A 19,701-nucleotide genomic window follows, 5' to 3' on the forward strand; every position below is an offset into this window, starting at 1 on the left:
TTACACTCTCAAGAGCCATTTATCATCCATTTTCCCTGTCATGCTGAAATATACCTTTAAGAAAATATGGGTAATTTCTCAATATTTTAAAATATATACCCTCTAGATCGGTGTGCTAAATATTTCGCAGTGTGTGCATTGTACTCCGGAAAAGAACAGATTTGATCTCCCCAAACCGTGGCACGGAACAGAGCCCTCACATTGTAAGGAATGGACGGAGGGGGTGGCTCACTGAGAAGGGACACAGTTTTGTCCAGCGATGAGGAAAACAAAAAGTGACCCTCAGATCCTGGTCTAAAGTCAGCCTCCAGCTTAGTCAACAGCCTTGGGCCATTTCATCACGTTTGTGGACCTCAGTGTGGCAAACCCTTTTGCGACACTCGGTCCCAGGGCTGCAGTGCAAGGCAGACGCTGAGCCCTGGGACCAGGCTACGGGTGCCACTGGCTGTTGTGGCACATCCGGACCAGAGAATGCAGCAAAGAGCTCTCTTAGGCAGGCAGGCAGGTTATTCGTGCATTTGATAGCCTTGCAGAGAGACGACCTTCAGCTTCCAAGGGACTTGGAACAGCACGTTCTGCTGTGGGCAAGGGCATCGTGGAGGAGACCTGAATTTCAAGGCAGGGCTCCCAAATGGCTGAGAGTCTGCGGCCAGCTGCCCTGAGGCCCAGACGTCAGACGGCTCCGTCCCTCCCTGGGGCCATGCAGCCTTCGCTGCGGCCGTGGACGACGGTCCAGCCCCTCCCCGCAGCGTCGGGGGAGCAGCTCTTCGCTCTGACTCTCTGGGCTCCGGGCCGACGTGCCCCGGCCTTCAGGGAAGTCACACACGCGGTCTCTGTTTTCTGAGAAAGGTCAAGACTCCCTGAGACGCTGTGTTGAACACGCAGGAGAGACCCAGACCCACACAGACGTGGAGGCGTTTAGCGAGCGCCGGGTCTCCTCAGTGGGGTGAGTTTGTGAAAGTGCCCAAAATGACCACAGAGGGAAGGAGAACAAAAATCAAACTTGCTGGCGGGCAGGTGTGTTCAGTTTCGCTGGGGACCCTGCGTGCGGAGGTGCGGAGGAGGACTCCGTTCCTCGGCTGGGTGGCTGCCAGGGGTTTGGACAAATCCTGCTCAGTGAAGAAAAACCTCCCCGGGCAATAGTCCATGTGGGCTGGTCTAGGTCAGTGTCACGTGCTGTGCAGCTGGACACGTCCCAGGTGGGCCCTCTGCTGTCATCACCTGTGGTCCCAGGATCCTGTCCCAACGAGAAGAACAAAGGATGGACACAGGAGCTGAGGAACAGCCGGGAGCGGCGAGCAGGAGCGGGGCAGCACGTGGCGTCTGCTGCCCGCAGCGGCCATCTGCCCGGCCGCATTCCCGAGACCGGACCCCCCGCGGGCAGCAGGAGGGGCTCCTGTCGCTCCCCCTTCCCTGATCGAGCAGGAGCGTCTGGCCGAGTAGGAAAGGCCGCCAACCGGGAACTCGGGGAGGAGGCACGAGCCCGGCAACGTTGTCCTGAGATGTCTCTGCTATCATGTCCCTAAATGATGGAGGATATTAAGGTGACAGGTGGCCCGTCTCAAAGGTGTGAGGTGTGTTGGGGGATTTGAGCATCACCACAGTAGTCGTTCTTCTGGGAGGATAAACCTGATGGTAAAGACGGGCTGGAAGCGACGCCCACCCGGAGGCACATCTGCACCCGGTGCTCTCTGCCGAGGACGTCCCGGCCACCGGGAAGACCTGAGAAGATGCGGTTCCTCTCCGGGTCCATACGCTTACCCGAACTTAGGTCTGTGGAGCCACGAAAACCTTCCTCTGGCTCCAGGAGTTTGCTTCTCTTGGAGCTAAACGCTGGGAAAGGTTCCTCCCTGGCTCATTCTTCGTGTGCGTGAACCCCTGCCGGGGCGAGGAAGGGGCCGAGAAGAGGTGCTGGGCGAGCAGAGGACACGACCTTGGAAGATGAGTCAGGACCAAGCGCAGAGACTTGGAACTGGGACACAGTGTCCGGATGCCACTGTGCCCGCCTGGCCGGGTGAAGCCAGGACCCTACGCCACCCGCCCACGGTGAGGGAGGTGTGTGGGAGCGGCAGAGGCCACTGAGACGCCTCGGCTACCGAAGTGTCCCACTGGAAACAAGGCAGCAGCGTCCAGGGAACTCGGAGCCAGACTCGGAGCCCAGGCCCTGCCCCTGACCGCTGAGTGACCCACGCCCAGGAGGGCAGCCCCCCGCGCAGCTGCCGTCTCTAGCGATTCTTCCTTCGGACAGGAGACACGGTTCGTGCCTTGTCCACTTCTCAGGGCAGTTTTGAGTAATGCTGTCGTATGTAAAAGCGTGTCATAAGCTGTTGTCTACATGGAAGCCACGATTCCTATAAAATAATTCGACCTAGATGATGAAGCCATCCAAGTTTTGCTCCTTGCAAATGGCAGCAAAGAAAGGCTCTGGGGCAGGGACTGTTGCAGCCCCTGTCTATGGAGCACAGTGTATGCCAGGCCCTGCTTTCACCCCTTGTGATGTGTTGGTGACAACACAGACGACAATACCTGCCTTTGCAGGCCCACCTTCTAGAGCTCATTTAAGGAGAGCTAGTTCCGCACAGGCAGGTCCACGTGCCGGGGGCCGTTATACACAGAACGCAGCAACCACGAGCAAGAGAGCGGCACAAACATCAACTTCAGGGATTCTTCATTTTGGAAATCAGTGTGTGTCACCAGGCTCTGCCACTCTGAGACTGACTGACTATTGTCTTGCCCGTTTCTGTCCTGGGTCAGTTCAGAGAATGCGCTGTGGCGGGGCGCAGGCCCGTGGGAAGAGGAGGCCTGCCTGGGAGCAGAGAAGGGTGTCCCAGGGCAGGTGATGGTCTACACAGAAGGCGATGGGAGGAAGAGAAAAAGCAGCAGAGGGCCGGGGGCTCCGGTGAAGGCAGAGCGTCAGTGGAGAGGCAGATTTCAAATGGAATAGAGTGGGTGAAACATAAGAAGCAGGAATTAAACGAGACAGAAAAATATTTCCTAGACTTGGTAAATCACCCAGACCCTGGCTCCCAGCTCCTGGCTGTCAGAGGAACAGAGACAGTCAGCGTAGGGCATGTTGCAATGCAGGGGTGAGGTGACCGAGCCCACTATGAAGAACGCTCCCATCCGAGCCCGGCTTTGACTCCGGCTTGTGGGGACAGCAACCCCCAATCCAGGGTGAAAAGGCAGGACTGGGACCCACAGAGCTCAATCCTCACATGTCTTCAATGACTGCACATATTTAGGGAGCACCTACTGTGTGCTAAGCACTAAGTAAGGTGTCAGGAGCATAGCAGTGAACAAGGCTGGCAGGTCCCTGCCCGCATGGAGCCCAAGAAAGGACAATTAAACAGGAGCGTGGAAGGGGAGGGTGACTCAGCTCACAAACTCCCTATGCACGTAGCAGACCCTACAGTAAAACCCAGGGAGGATCGCTTTGTTTGCACAGCTGCAGAGAGTATAACTGAATTTCTACACATTGAGTCTTTGCAAACACCCCACCCCAGGGTCCAGTGAAAATAGGAACCCTGGAGTTATGTGTTGCTTAGGGCACTGAATCTCGCTTTCCTGAATGCAGATCCAGGCTTATCCCATGAGCCAGACCGACCAGGATATCGAAACAGGGCAGCAAGGAGCCCTCAGGTTGAAATACAACGGTTGGGAGAAAATGCAGTGCTTGGTAGAATGACCAGATGGGCGAGGATGTTGAAAAATAAATGAGGTGTGATCACTGCCATTTATTCCCATCATTACAAAATCACTTATTATTAACGTCCTCGTGGGCACAGTGCCGTGCCAGGGAACAGTACAATGAAGGCTGGAAACAAGTGACCAATGTTCCCAGTGCTGGCAGTGCCCTGTGCTGGGCCTTCAAGAGAATTATTTGTGTTGCTGCAGCCAAATGTATCTAAAGAAAATGACTAAAGAAAATGATCAAATCTTAATTGGTCACCATGTTCTCTCAATTGTACCTGATACGCAATTTTAATTTTTCTTTTTATTCGTCTCTACTGTTTTACTGCAGACACTTCTTATTTCTTGCTCAGACTACTCCAAAACATCTTAAACTGGAATCTCTGCCCAGCCCATTCCCACGCTCTGAAAAAAGACCTTTCTAAATGGCAGACGTGCTGATGACATTTTACTGCCTACTGTTCTTCAGTTATCTGCAGGGTGGGGGGCTTCCCCTTGAGAGAGGGGCTCTGTGGTGATGTGAGCCCCCCGGCCAGCCCACCCACCCCGCACTCCCGCCAGGCACATTCCTGAAGATCCTCAAAAGACCCTTCTTGTCCCTGACCCTCTCATTTACACATGAGGTTCCACGTGACAGTCTTGTCCCTCTGGCCCAGCGCCCCAGTGTTCCAGCGGGACATCCGGCACCAGCCCTTCTGCAGTCACGGGGTCCTGTGCCTCCTCTCTTCACGCCTGCCTTCCTGCGCATCTGGAATGTTCCGTTCGGTTTTTTGTTTGCCTTCTTACCAAACTCAGAGTCCTTCAAAGCCAGGGGTTGTACTTCATCTGTCTGCCTTTCCCTGGTGTCATATAATCGACGCTCAGTAAATGTTTGGGAATTATATGGGAGAGACAAAAGAAAAAATAGGTGACCAATCTGAAATCCAATAATAGTCTCTTGTTTGGGGTGGAGCTGAAACTCAGCAAGTCAGACGATAAGGCTGGGCTTGGGAACCAGTTTGCAGTCACCACCCGCTAAAAGATCCGTGTTCCCTGTGACCCCACGCTGAGAGGCTCACCGAGGTAGAGAGCAGCCCTGGGACCCCCGAAGCCTCAGCCCGCACTGGGCCCGTTCCCTCGCTCATCTCTGCCTCCCCAAATTAAATTGGAAACCAACATGGGTTTGAAAAGGAGGCCTCTGAGTTTGCGTCAATCCCAAAATGCAGGCCAGAGCTGGTTTAGTGTGGTTCTTTTTACTGCAAAAATGACAGTTGCATTCACATTATCTCTGGATAAAACAAGTCATTGTGAGGATACACCCCCTAGAAATGGGCACTGAGGGGTTTCCAGGGACCCAGGCCACTCTGGGCCCAGCTGTTCCCTCCCTGTCTCCCACAGCGTTGAGGCCCTGCCTTCTGTTTGGCATCTGGTTTCCACGCTCGCTTTCCGCTTCCCACCTCTAGGACGCCCACGGCCATCGTAGCTGCCTCCTTACAGCCCAGACGCTGCCTCTTGCCCTGCCAGCGTGAACATGCCCCACTGACCACTAACAGACTCTTGGCTTTTCCAAGTTTAAGTTCTTGGAAGGGTTGGTGTGTTTCATAAATGGGTATGTTGGAAATGAGAAGTTAGGAAGTGTTGGGACCTGAGGCTGCTTAAGGAGTTGGATCTGGAGTCGACTTCGGAAGGTCCCCTGAAGAAGCTAAGGCATCTGAACATTCTTTGAAAGGTAGAGAAATAGAAATATTCAGAATAAAAGAATCCTGGGCCATCCACGGACAGGCTCAGTCCCTCGTTTAGCTTCCAACAGACCCGAGCACAGTGGCTTCCTACCATTTCACAGGAGATCACATTTCACAAAGTAATAGTACCTTTATTAAAAGCTATATCATTTGTATTTCCTATTTTATTCTACTCTCTCTTTTAATGCTTATTTACACAATCAGGGACAGAATAAGTTAATTTCATAATATAAATCTTGGGTTTATTTTGTTATCTTAGAGTGGTGGTTGTCTTCCTTGGGTTGCTTGGTGCTCTCCACCACGCAGTAATCTTGTCTTTTTCTTGTGGGGTTGGTGGAGACTCTAACTCCCATTCTACCTCTCATTTATTACTGCACTTAGGAAATATTCTTTTTTTTTATTTTATAGACTGGGCTCTAATTCTCAAGAACTTTCACTTTAGTTCTAATTTTCAGCAGAAGAGACTCAAGATATAAGTCATAGGTAATTTGCACGCCTGTCTGATGAACTGACAAAATACATCTTCCTCCTACGTTTCATCTTCGATTGCTGACATGTAAGAAGTTTTCTTCTCTTTAGTGGTCACTGTCCTCCCTTTCCACTCCCTGTCCTTCCAAAGCAGCCATCCGCAGTGCAGGACTCGGCGATGCCCAAGTGCTCTAAGCTGTGGCGCGCTTTGTCCCAAGGTCTGCAGCTCCCGAGCGGGAGACAAAAGTGGAGGCGCCCGGCTGAGGCTGAGACGGGTGGGGCTGTGGATGGCCCCGAGTTCTAGCGAAGCCCCTCTTCCTGCCCCCTTCATCCTGGCAGCAGGGGAAGCTTCCTCCAGCACACCTGGAGAACATCTGGCTGAGTCCCTCCGGCCTGCATTCTCCTTCTACTGATTTCACTTCCGTCCTCCCCGTTCATGTTGACATCCCTCAGTATTCATGACCAGTGACCGTGCTGCCCCGGCAGGTCCCAGAGGAGCTGTGGGTGTGGCGATTCTGTCTGCATTTCTCTGTGGGTGATGCGTCATCTAAATGGCGAACTGGTTCTGGCCTCCCCAAGTGCATCTCGTGGAGACACTCTCGTCTCTGGATCTCACATTAGGTGGCACTCCCGTTTTCCAGAAGTTCTCTCCCTAACACACACGTTGTTTTGTTTTGTTTCTGTGTGCCAAGCACTGGGGATACAGAGATGGACACGACATTCCTTTACGGAGATTTCAGCCTAGCGATGAGAGGAGCCCGCAGTGCATCCCTGGTACGTGTCCACTGGGCTGCAGAGATTTTATTCCACTTAACTCTGCCACACACAGACACAGGGGAAGGGCCTGGACTGTGCAGACAGGAAACTCTTCTGACACCAAAGCTCGTCCCTTTAGTGGCTATGCAGCTGTTCTCCTTACCCAGCCCCCGTCACAGGGAGACTCACAGTGAGGCCCGGAGCCAGGCAGTGGAGGGGACGGTGACGCGGGAATGTAGCAGGGACTCAGCCCGAGACTGGGGCGTGACAACTGTGCTGGAGAACAGTGAGGTGGGCGGCAAATGTATGGGGCTGAGGGGCAGGAGGTGACATTTGAACTGGGCGTTAAAGGATAAATAGGAGCCCGCCGGTGGAACTGATGATGCCTTGCAGAGAAAATGCCAGTGTGTTGGATTCCCCTTGTTTATTTGTATCTCCAATTTTAAGTGGCCCCCTTGACTGTCGTTTACACTTTCATTCTTGTGAGTCCCCAGGGCCAAATCCGATGTGTCCTGTAAAGTTGGACAATAGGGACTATATTGACTGGTCCTTCTCTTGGAATTTTCTGGATGGATCTTTTTATTCATTTATCTCACATTGAAAATGAAGCACAAGACCCTCAGTGTTTGGGGGACGTTGCACCTAAGACGTTCTCCTGGGTGGCATGAAAACCTTCCCCAAGCCCAGTCCTGCTGCTGCACAGCCAGGCCTAGCCCAGGGGAGGTAGGACGCAGGCCAGGAGGGCTCCCCGGAGGGCGGCTTTGCCATGTCTTTCCCAAAGTGCCGTTGAAGGCACCATGGCAGTGGAGACACCCGAGTCACCCACCACGCCGTGTGTTCCCTGAACAACGTGAGAGCTTGTTTCACAGCTGGCACCAAGCGAGGGCCAAGCCAACATTCCCAGAAATTTCAGCTAGAGCCGTTAAAAACCATGAGCAAGGCATCTGTCGCACTGCTGTCGCCAAGGTCATCTGGCAGCCTGAGGCGCCTGAGGTGCAGCGTGGCGGTGCTGCGCCGTGGAGGGCCAACCGTGGCAGACCGGCCTGGCGCCAGCGTGCCCTCGCTCTGCGGATGTGTTCAAAGGCGTGCGATTGTTCAGGGGCACACATGAAAAGCAAAACAACTTGAACGAAATGAAGCTACCTTGGACTGAAACATGAGAATTTTAAAATGAGGTTTTCAGAATGTCACACCGTCGGTATTGCATGAGGTCCCCTCTCACGGGTGAAGGGAGGCTGCCGTCCAACGCAGGGGTGTGGGCGTAGATCCGAGTTGGTTTTAAACCTGCTTTGCATAATAGCACTTTTTAGAAAATTGATTATCAACCTTGGAATATCAACCTGGACTCACAAAGTAGACTTTTCAAGGTGGAGGGTGATTTAGGCAACACCTAATGTAGGGAGCGTGGTTAATACAAAACGCAGAGAGGTAGATTTAGACGTTGGGTTGATGCCCCGGCTGCCAATCAAACCACTGCCTGTGTGACCCGGGACAAACTACCCTTCCCTCTAAGCCCCAGTGTTTGTATCTGTAAGTTGATAATTAAAGCAGTTCGTCCCCAGAAGTGGTGTGAGGGCTCACGGAGGCAGTGCAGGTGACAGCGCAGGCTGCGGAAGCTCTCACTGTGTGCTACCGTGACTGTCCCCACCCTGTTCACCGCCGCGGGCCGGAGGTCGACAGAGCTGGGGTTCTTGGCACATCACTACCCAGGGTCACCGAGAGCCACCATCCTTTCCCCCTGCTTCCTTGTTTCCCTCCCTTCCTCTTTCTTATCCCTCATCATCTACTCCGCTTCCCTCCTGCCCCCAGCACACGTTGTGCTGTGTTTGATGGGCAGCTTCTGGGCTGTATGTATTAATATTTTTGCAAAACACATTTTGGATGAATGGTTTTTTATTTGTTAAGTGGTTTGAGTATGTATCTACCTGTATGTGTTTTGTGCATGTGCTTTTACATATATATTTCTTATTGTTTTCCTTAGGCACTGTGTTTGTGATGCATCCGTGTCGCTCTGTGCACACACAGTCCATTGCTTGTAACCTCTGCTCAGCGTTGCAGGGTGTGCGTCCCATCTGTTCTGCACACCCCTCCCGCGAGGACAGACAGCCGGGGGCTCCAGCCTTACATTTCTATCTCCTTATACTTCTCAAGGCAGGACCAAAGGACATCTATGTGTTACAAGTTTCTCTCTCCTGTTAGACTGAGAGGTGGTGAGAGATTTCCTGACTTTACACACAAAGCAGCCATTGCAGAGCAGTTCTCGGCAAACACAAAGCCAGAGGCTTCCCGGGCAGCTGGACACGTGACTCAGGCCAAGCCGCCCAAGGACTTGTCCCCAGGAAGGGTGACAGCCTTAGCTGCAACACTGCAGCTCCCATCCTCTTACCTTATAAAGGTTTGCTGTTAGCAAGGGAAGTGCCTTTTAGGAAAAGAAAAGATGAGAAGCCTCAGATGTGACTTGTAATAGAGTTCCTTTGAGACCTGAAGGCACCACATTATGCACTCATTTATTCAAACAAACGTTTTCGAGCACTTACTCAAAAATAAAAAAAAAATAAGTGAGAGGTGATAGGGATTTGGCGGACTATTCGAACGCCTTTTCAGTATTTCCCGAATCCATAGGGCATTCGTGCTTCCTGGGCACTGAATCCCGTTCCACGGAACGCGTGGCATTTGCAGAGGGTGCTGTGCGGGCCCACACGGTCAACCGCGGGAAGGATCCGGCAGCGAGTGTCCGCTCCCTGCAGGCAGGCAGTGGGACACAGCTGGCGGGTGGGGGGGCCCTGTCCTAACCAGCCCGAGCATCTTCGTTCCTGAGAGGAGTGTCTGCCAGGCGGATTGCAAGTGCATTAGCTTTTTTCTTCTTCTGTTGTCTTTCCCTTTTAGGGGCTTGGGGGAATAGTCTACCCTGACACTGGAAGATTTTTTTCCTACTGAATCTGTGATCCTGAGTAACATGACCTACCTTTCAAATAATACCTTTAGCTGATGTGACAGAGTTGCTCTAGACCAGGGGTGGGCAAATGTCCTACCAAGAGCCAGGTTGTAAATATTTTACACTTTACAGGCCACATGGCCTTTGTCACCATTGTCACCTCTGCCACTGAAGTGTAAAAGCAGACATTAGATAATATGTAAGTGCATGGGCCTAGTGTGTTCCAATAACACCTCATTTGCAACACAGGAAGGAGGCCAGGTTTGGGCCCTGAGCCCTGAGTTGCCAACCCTGTTGTAGATGCTCGCCCAGCCGCTACGCCTGGACATCGACTTAAATACAGTGAGTCTAGTGAGGCAGGTCAGCTCCCGCTGCTTCCCCGCACTCTCCGCGGTCATTTCAGGGAGACCCTCCCAGCGCGACCGTCAGGAGTAGCGTGGAGAGAAGACAGAGCGAGACTTGTACCTCGTGATCTCCAGCTTGGGTGTGCATGGCAGAGAACCCACAATAGCAGGACCTGGGGCAAGACAGGAATTTATTTCTCTTTCTTATAAATGAAATGTGGGGGTGGGCAGTCAGAGACATGCTGGCCGCCCTCCTCACAGACCCCTGGCCCCTCCTGTCAGATTTTCTCCAGTGAACAGCCAAGACGGTAGCACGTGTTCCAGGTGGAAAGATGGGAGAAGGCAGGGAGGAGACCAGAGAGTAAAGTAAGCACGTTGGCCCTGGCAGATGCCGCTACAGGCTGCTCCACCTGTCGCGGTTAATTTGAGGTGAGGCCATGGTACCTGGGGTTTGGTCAGTCTAGATGTTGCTGTGGAATTTGTTTTTGTTTGTTTGTTTTGTTCTGAGATGTGATGAATAATTCTATTAATGGGCATGGAGGCAGATTTTCCTCCATGACGTGGGTAGGCCTCATCCGATCAGTTGAAGGTCTGACGAGAAAAGACTGGAGTCCCCCAGGGAGGAAGGGAGTCTGCCCCGGATGGCCTTGCCCCAGGCTCGGGCTGCAACACCAACTCTTCTCTGGGCTTCCAGCCTGCAGAGTTCACATGCAACAGCCCCCAAATCCCGTGAGCCAGTTCTTTAAATCTCTCTCTGGGTACATACATGTACACGGACACACACACCACTGGTGCTGTTTCTCTGGAGAACCCTGATGTGTATACAGCCCATTCACCAGAGAGAGCTCAGACGGCCCCTTAGGCTCAAAGGAAGCCAGGAATGTGTTCTCTATTCTAATAGAGAACAGCATTCTAATAATACAGGGAAATAAGGAACCAGATATTGACGGACAGCCAGCGTCTACACAGAAGTGACGTCCGTGTGGCTCTATTGAGTCTCCATACACTTCTTACTTTTTTTTTTTTTTTTTTTTGACAAATAAGGAAATAATTTGAAAAGGAAAGAAACCCCAGATCAACTGGATGTGATCCTCTATCCTTTTCTGACTTCTAGTTTGGGAGATTTACCGGCGATACTCTTAACCAAAGAAAAAATACCCCACCCGTCACTCTAGCAAATGGTGCCTGACATGTGGGGTAGGGGAGGTGGGAGGCTGGCAGGGCCTTTGCCAACCCTGTGCCGGCCACCCTCACCGTGCACGCCCCGGGGAGGCCAAACTGCAGCCTCATGGGGTTCCCACGGGGAACCACTTCCATCCGTCCCAAAGTCACGGGGAGGAGGGTAGGACAGGACAACCTTTGGGTGCGTTCACGCCCCCAGCTGTAATGCGGAGGATGCACCAGATGGACCCAGATGTGCAGCCTTGCTCCTGGGGCCTGGGTCTTTGTTCTCACCAGCGAGCCCCTCTGCCTTTCTGCCCACACCCCCTCGCCTTGTAGCATCTTGGAAAACGTGCTGATCTCAGCACTTCCCAGGTTCTTCAAGACATTCCTGTTGAACGAGAAGTAGCTCCCCAGGTGTAGGTTGGTGGGCACAAGGGAAGTGTGCCACCCACGCTGAGGAGGACCGATTTGGTTTTGTGGCCATTCTGATACCACAGGGACTTCCTCCTCCTGAGGGGAGGTTTACCAGTCCATGAAGGGGCTCACGGGTGGTTTTGGTCCGTTTTGGGGGCATTTTATGTCCTGTCCTGGACCCTGTCCTCTGTCTTCCCAGACGTTCTTCCTCGAGGTGCTGTCTCTGTGCTTGCGCTCCTTGCCTACGGGGGGCACTGGCCACGCAGACCCCGAGGTCCCAGGATCTCAGCGCTCAAGTTATAAGCACTCAAGGTCAAACCAAAACCAACAGGCCTCCAAATGCAAAGAGATAACTTTTCTGTCGAAGGTTAAGATTTCTAGATAAGACATCAGTGGTAACAGTGGGTATGTGGTGGTCCATTGTTGGAAAACAGGTTCTCTATCTAGAAAATTGTCCACGTTCCCTTTGCTCTTGGTCATTTCCAGTGTTTTTTTTTTTTTTTTTTTTTTTTAATTATACACAAACACACACACACACACACACACACAGATATATCTCCCCAATTTCTTTCAGCTTGTATCTTTGGATTCTGGCATGACTCCTGCACATTGCTTTTGATTTTTAAAGAACTGTAATTTAGAAGTAGCTTCTCTTGCAGATGGTAAATACTTAAACATTCAAAATCTTCACAGCTCATCATGCTCTAAGGACATTTTGATCTCTGCTTTATTGCAACAAGTCAGTTGGCACGCCTGCTTCTTGTGGGAGGGCTGTGTGCACATAGTAGGTGCTTGATAAACGCTCGCTGCTTAAGTGGCATGGAAGCAGAGCTGTTGCAGCTGATCAGGTACTAGGGCAAGGTGAGTGGAAGTGAGAGGACTGAGAAATTGCATCACGCTGCGGAGTGATCTAGGCTGCACATCAACAAACACACCTAACTAGCTGTGCCTCTGCCACCAGCCCTGGTCAGACACATCTGAGCGGGAGGGACTGGGTAAAGGCTAACTTGGCTCGCCCCAGTGAAAAAGCCTCCATCCCGCTGCACCTGCATAGGACTGGCTGTGCCTCAAACCCATCCGTAGGGCTGTTCACAGGTACCTGAGAGGTTCCTGATAGAGCTGGGCAAGAGTGCCAGTGGAGGAGGGTGGTGAGGAGCACGGCGAGATGAGCAGCTGCAGGAAGCCCCTGCTGGTGGGTGGGCCTGCCCCCGTGCCCTGCCAGGCTCCGGGTACCTGTGCTCGCAAGCACAGTGCAGAGCTGTCCTGGCAAGTATCGGGACTGGTATAGTCTTTTCAAAGTGTGCTTAGTGGCTGCCACAAAAGTACTCAGCTGCAAAATGGAAGTGCTTTCACTCACAGACACAGGGAGCCTTCACCGTCACCTGGGAAGTGCTGAGATCAGCACGTTTTCCAAGATGCTACTCGGAAGGTACTTGTGCTCCGTCACATTGGACTCTTGCTAGACTCAAAGAGAGGCGCTGGCCCACAGTCAAGGTCTTACTTAGCAAGACCCTTTGAGCTGCCTGTGGCTTGGCAGAAGCTGGAGTAGACTTTAGGAGTCTACTCTTGTTTGGAGAATTTGAGGATGGATCTCCGAGCACTTTGGTGCTGTTTGAAGAGACACAGGAAGACTGGTGTGTGTACGTGTGGAGTGGGCAGGGCCAGTGGGAGGAAAAGTTTTGGATCAGACAGCTGGATCTGAATGCCAACTCTGCCATCTGCCACAGACTATGGATTCGGGAGAGTTTGTCAATCATTAAGCTTCAACTTCTTCATAAGTGAAATGGGCTAGTAATAAGTGTTACCGGCTGTTGGGTTCTGCATAAATCCTTGTGTTGCAGCCTTAACCCCCAGGACCTCAGAGTGTGACTGTGTTCGGGGATAGGGTCTTCCAAGAGATAATTAAGTTAAAATGAGGTCATGTGGGTGGGTCCTAATCCCGTGTGACTGGTGTCCTTGTAAGACGAGGAGATGAGGACACAGACACACCGAGCGATGACCACGTGAGGACACAGGGAGAAGACGGCCGTCCACAAGCCAAGAGAGCAGCCACAGGAGAACCAACACCTTGATTTCATATCTAGTCTCCAGAACTGGGAGAAAGTAAATTTCTGTTGTGTAAGCTGCCCAGTGGGACTTTGTTGTGGCAGTCCTAGCAAACCAGTACAGTAAGCACCTAACAGATTTTTAAGGATTAATTTAGGTAATTAGGTAATATGTATAAACAGCTCAGTGTCATTCCTAAAGCATGGACTAGGTAAATATTTTTAATATTTTATGTCCAGGTATTTCAAGGCAGTGTGATATGGTGGTTTAGGGCCTGGACAGCCAGAATTTGAGGTCTGGTTTGGCTACTTACTCTGAGTGACCCTGGGTTTTATATTAAATTCTCTAAATGCCACGTTCCTTATTTGTAAAATGGGGGAAATAACTGTACCTGCATCATAGAGTTGCTGGGGTGTGAGGTCAGATACTGGCTGTCCAGCACTTAGGACGCAGCAGGTGGCTGTTTTATTGCTATTATGACTGAGGGCAGGTGAGCATTTAGTGTGCCCATTTGCTAAGTGTGTCTGATATCAATTCAGTATTCAGTGAGCACTTCTGTATAGGGCGCTGGGAAAGGGGCCCAGAGGATACCCTCCTGCCCCTGGCCACACCCCTGCCCCTGGCCACACCCCTGCCCCTACTAGATTCACCCTGAACTCTGCTCTGAGTCATATTCCCTGAAGTCTGTAGTTACTGAAAATCATAATATTTATAAATACTGCTTTCTGGAATTTTGCCTATAAATTCTTTTCTTTTGGTCGGCACAACCTGGTGGGGGTGGGTAATATGTCCTATATCTGCCAGTTGTTAACCTTTTCTCTGACCAGAGAGTGTTAGATGATAATGTAGAGGAAAATTTAGATTTGATCTCCAATGAAAGAGGTCTCTGTGTACTTGCAGTAATATGCAAACACCTTTAGCTTGAGAAGATAAACTTAAGTACCCTGTTTGTTCTCTAGAGCAGTGGTCTCCAACCTTTTTGGCACCAGGGACTGGTTTCACGGGAGACAATTTTTCCATGGACCTGGGTCAGGGAGATGGTTTCGGGATGATTCAAGCAAATTACATTTATTGTGGACTTCATTTCCATTACTATTACATTGTCACTTGCCACTCAGTGATAGTGTTTTTATATGAGTCTGCAAGCAATTGGTTTATTATGGTCTCTGTGCAGTCAGCCCTCTCTGCTAATGATAATCTGTATTTGCAGCTGCTCCCCAGCACTAGCATCACTAGCTCAGCTCCAGCTGAGGTCATCAGGCATTAGATTCTCACAAGGAGCAAACGACCTAGATCCTTCACATGCGAGGTTTACAGTAGGGTTCAAGCTCCTCCAAGAATCTAATGCTGTGGCTGATCTGACAGGAGGCCCAGCTCAGGGGTGATGTGAGTGATGGGGAGCGGCTGTAAATACAAGTGAAGCTTCACTAGCTCATCTGCCACCCACCTCCTTCTCTGCAGCTGGTTCCTAACAGGCCATGGACCAATACTGCTCTGCGGCCCAGGGGTTGGAGACTGTAGCTCTAGAGGGATACTGATTAATTTTAAAATATGAACAAAGGGCAGTACTTTTTTTTTTTTTTTGATGTTTTTTACTATGGTAAGAACACTTAATATGAGATCTACCCTCTTAACAAATTTTAAGTGTACAGTCCAGTATCATTATCCATAGGTACAATGTTATACCACAGATCTCTAGAACATGTTTATCTTGAATAACTGAGACCTTACGCCTGTTAATTAGCAACTCCCCATTTCCCCTCCCTCGAGTCCCTGGCAGCCACCGTTCTACCCTTTGCTTCCGTGAGTTTGACTATTCTAGATGCCTCATGTAAGTGGAATCATGCAGTGTTTGTCTTTCTGTGCCTGATTTATTTCACTTGGCATAATGTCCTCCAGGTTCATCCGAGCTGTTGCAAATGGCAGGATTTCCTGCCCTTTTGCTTTTAAAAGCAAAGTCAAGTAGGCAACTGGAAAGCCGGTGCCAGAACATCCCATGAAAAGGCTCTGGGTGGCACAGCCTGGCCTGATTCTCCACCAGCAATTCCCAAACTTTCCCTCCTGAAGGCTCCTGATGGCAGAGCTAATGAATGCGGGTGTGGGGGGCCTGGGGGCGGGGCCTGGTGATCTGAGTCCAGCAGGACATTCCTTTGAAGTTATACATTCATTTGTATAATCTTACAAATATGCACAAACTTTGCATTATATCCATATTCATTTTAGGTGTAAAATGATATTTTAAGCTCCTTACTGAGAAGGAAAGTGGGACATGTCTGAAAGTGTCCCCACCACACCCAGCCGAGCATCCCCAGGTGCCACTTCCCCAGTGTAGATGAGCGCCCGGGAGGCCTGTGCAGGAGACAGGTCTCTGCTCCCTTCAAATCTCCATCTTCCCATCTGCTGTCGCCCCTGTCCTTGGGTATCACTCGCATCCCTGTCCTTGGGTATCACTCCTGGGTCGTGTCCATGGCATCAGCAGATTAGCAATGAATCCTTTCTGAGATGTTAACAGACGAGAGCTTGAGATTTGACCCGCCCCTGGGTTTTAGGTTTAAGAGGACTTTTTGGAGACAGAAGAATTCCGAGAGCCTGGGCAATTCTGAGACTGCAGTTGTGAAGGTCTATTCTCAGGCAGAGGCTGCTGATTTCTCCTCTGGTCAAGGTCTTCCAGGGGCGACTGCATTACAGGTGTGTCAGGGGAGAGTGACTACTCACCTCCCTGCCCGGCCCTTCTCTCCATGACAAGTTAGCTTAGCAACCTCACGTGGCTGCCGGGGGCCAGGGATGGGACGAAGGTGGGACCTTCCACTGAGGATCCTGTGACTATAGGGAGACTCCTCGAGAGCTGGCCAGCATGTCCTTAGCCTGGCACATTCCCTCCTGCCAACATTGGTAAGAACTTAGGTTCCAAACATGCCAGTAGGAAGCCCACAAAGATGAATAGGGCTGGAACTGACACCTTGCCGCCTGTGGTGAGGGTTTGCATGGGGTTTTCTTTCTTGTACTCTTGGCCAAACCATGCAAGCTACCAGCCGTCCATCCAGACCTCTTGGAATCTGTGCCAAATACACAGACCAGAATTAAGTTCAGGCTGTGATAAAGGTGGCCAGCCATTCTGCCATGATCTGGATTCTTCTGTCAACTCTGAGGAAGGACGAGAACCCTTGGATTTTGTAAAATGACTTGGGGCGGGGGCGGGGCAGCAGGAAGCCTCCTAAACCACCTCTTGCACGGAAACCTATTTAGTTCGCCTTTCCTCTGTGAGGTAGTGCACTGGGCCTCGCGGGGGTGCAGAGACTGGAAAAGTCCTCCCCCGCCTGGAGGACTTTACCACTGGGGGTGCTGACTGGCGCCCTGCACACAGGTGGTTGGGCTCCCCCAGGTCAGGGAACGCCTGTCGCCAAGAGCCAGTGACGGAATTAGAGACTCCAGACCAGGAGTTAGAGCGGCAAGGGCAGAGGGCTTGGTCACACGCACACTGGGAGGGCCGCGAGGTAGCCCCACCTGCAAAGACCTGGCTGAGTTAGGAGCCTTCCCTAGAGCTGCCACAGGCCTTCCTCCTCTGCCCACCAGCTCTGTGCCCGCGGGCGCAGACGCCAGGCAGGGCAGGGCCCCCGGGCAGCGCAAGGTGGAGGCCTCAGGCAAGGCCACCTCCTGTCCTGCTTCCTCTTGAGGGGAGGACACACCCAGGAGCCCTTATGTTTCTGTAAGGCCATCTTACAAGCTAGGGTTTTTGTTTATTTCTTCTCCTTTATTTATTTTAAAGGAGACTCCTTTGAGGCCCTGGTTGATTTTCTTAGAGAAATATAGATTCTTTGACTCTAAAGATGGAACATGAGTTTACTGAATTTTAAGGAAAATAAAGGCCATATTTCAAAAGCTGGCGCCCCTGCAAAACCCATCGGGCAAACCGAAAAGATGCTTCCCCTGTGCCCACAGACCACCTGGCTTCTCAAACGCACCAGACACTTTGCAGCAGGGAAAACAAAGAGCATCCCCCCTGCGGCCACCCGGTGCCCCTGCCCAGGTAGGAGCGGGCGGCGCGCTCTGCTGCAGGGGCGGCAGCTTCAGCCCTCCCACCACTCCCCGCACGGTGGTGGGTTGTGCCAGGACAGGCGACAAAGTCCCGGGCTGCAGGCGGCGTCCCGCGCGGCCCCCTGCCCGGCGGCCCCGGCCCAGCCCAGCCAGGAGCGCGCCCGAGCATGCGCCGTGCGCGGCCGGCGGCGGCGGTGGGGAGGCGGCGCGCCGCCGGGTCCCCTCCTGCACCCGGCGCCGGTTGCCGGTTGCTAAGCAGTGTCGTTGTTTCTGTGGCGATTGCAGAGGCTGTTGCTAATTGGAGAAGCCCCGCCGAGCAGCGGCATCTTCCCTCCTCTGATCCCGGCCGCTCTTGGCATTTCCAGAGGGAACTAGGCTGGTCTGCGCGCTGTCCCTCCCCCACCCTCCCCAAAATAGCCCGTGATTTCCGAAGTATGGACTAAAATCACACTGCTCCCACCTCGCCCTTGCACCCGGCTGGCTCCCAACTCCGCGTGAGACCCCGGCCGGCGGTGGCGGGCGCCCTGCAGGGACCATGACCACCGCGAAGGAGCCGAGCGCCTCGGGGAAATCCGTGCAGCAGCAGGAGCAGGTAATGCTGCTTTGGGGTCCCTGCGCCGCGTGTGCGTGTGTGTGTGTGTGTGTGTGTGTGTGTGTAAGAGAACATGCATTTCTTGAATGGCTCTGTATTTGTTTATGCCTGTAGCCCCCCAGCCACCGGGCTGGGAGGGGACACCAAGTGTTCCCCGAGTGCTGTGGGGGGCTGCACTCCTCCCCCCCCCGCCCCCTCTCGTCTCGGAGGGTCCCTGGCCCCATCAATGCCGGGCACGCGCAGGAGCATCTGGCAAGGTAAACTTGACGTGAAGCACCTTTGGACAAAGGCCTCTCTTCAGAGCTGCCTCATTTAATGCCTTAGTTGTGAAGGTTCCCAACTAGTACTTTGTCATTTTGGGGAGAGGGGAGGAAGAGGTGTAGCAAAAAAAGAATCAGCTTATTCTGACCCTCCAACAGGACTTTGCTTTGCTTCTAAGACAAGTGAAGAGAAAATGAGCTATGTTTAAAGGACGTTTTCTTTCCATACGCCTCGTGCCCCTTTTCCTCAAGTGTTTTTTGAAGGTATGAGCAGATCCGCGCTGCCCATCCTGGGTGGGAAGAGAGCAACTCTCCCTGCTGGACCAGCTGGAGGCTGCATAGCAGGACTCAGTCGGGCAGTAGCGGGTGTCCAGGGTGGCTGGGACAGAGAAGGTCCGAGGGGTCCGGGTGGCACAGCACAGTCGCCCTGGCCGCACCGTGGGCAGAGGCTGGGGCAGAGGGGCGGCAAGGTGAATCAGCAGGCTGACTTCACCACTCCTGGGGACCGTGGACTTCCCTTCTTGCACATCTTGAGGGCTCTTGGCTTTTAATCACTGCTTAGTTCACCTCAGGCAGATCATTAAAATAGATCCTGGGAGACACCGGGAGATTCGGGAGCAGTTTGCTCAAGCTTGGTAAATCAACAGCATATGCTGATTTCTCCTATTTATTTTAGGGTTGCCGGTCGGTCTCATTTGCTGGGATTGGGGCAAAGAAAGGACACCTCTCTAGAGTTCAGGAAAGCAAAGGGCCACATTGGGGACATTGTGTGACAGACTCCTACCATTCAGGGACATACATGAAGCCAACTTTGGATTTATATTTAACGTGAACTCCATATTGGGGGTCATTTTCCTAAAGCCCATTTTTTGATTAGAAAAAGGGGCCATCATATTAGCCTAATCACCATCATTATTGTCATCATCTAAAGGATTTAAATGCAATTTTATTTCTTCTATGAAAAAGATTTTCTAAATTTGGGCATCTAAAAATTCTTATATTCAGTATGAGAGCTGGTAGAAGGGTTAATGCTTAGTATAGCTTGACAGGTTCAAAATAGACAAACCAATCCCTCTTCCTCAAAAATTCTACAGAATATTCTCTCTGTATAGGAATATTTCCACCCCAAATTAGCATCTTGTAACTAAGTGGGTTTCCTTTTATTACAGTTCTCCTCCCTCACATTGATTGAGTCAACGTGGGCTGGACTTACAGGCTTGAACTAGGACTCAGGTAGCATTTCTGACCAGGGGACAGAGGTGATACTTACGAAAGA

General features: G+C 51.9%; 1 protein-coding gene across 3 annotated transcripts in view; it reads left to right on the top strand.

Annotated features, from left to right (window-relative positions):
• Positions 1-19,701, top strand: part of DPP6 (dipeptidyl peptidase like 6) — a 643,862-nt gene that overhangs the window by 182,240 nt on the left and 441,921 nt on the right. For 2 of the 3 annotated variants that reach the window (XR_011231801.1, XM_069462596.1), the window contains exon 1: positions 17,788-18,165. The exons of the other annotated variant lie outside the window; for it this stretch is intronic. Coding sequence is in view for 1 of the 2 variants with exons in the window: in XM_069462596.1 (XP_069318697.1) it covers positions 18,109-18,165 (57 nt within the window). In the remaining variant the exon portion in view is untranslated. Of the gene's footprint in view, positions 1-17,787; positions 18,166-19,701 lie in introns of those variants that run through there. 3 annotated transcript variants of the gene reach the window in all.

The sequence above is a fragment of the Eulemur rufifrons genome, chromosome 29 (assembly GCF_041146395.1).
Source record: "Eulemur rufifrons isolate Redbay chromosome 29, OSU_ERuf_1, whole genome shotgun sequence".
In the NCBI taxonomy this organism is placed as follows: Eukaryota; Metazoa; Chordata; class Mammalia; order Primates; family Lemuridae; genus Eulemur; species Eulemur rufifrons.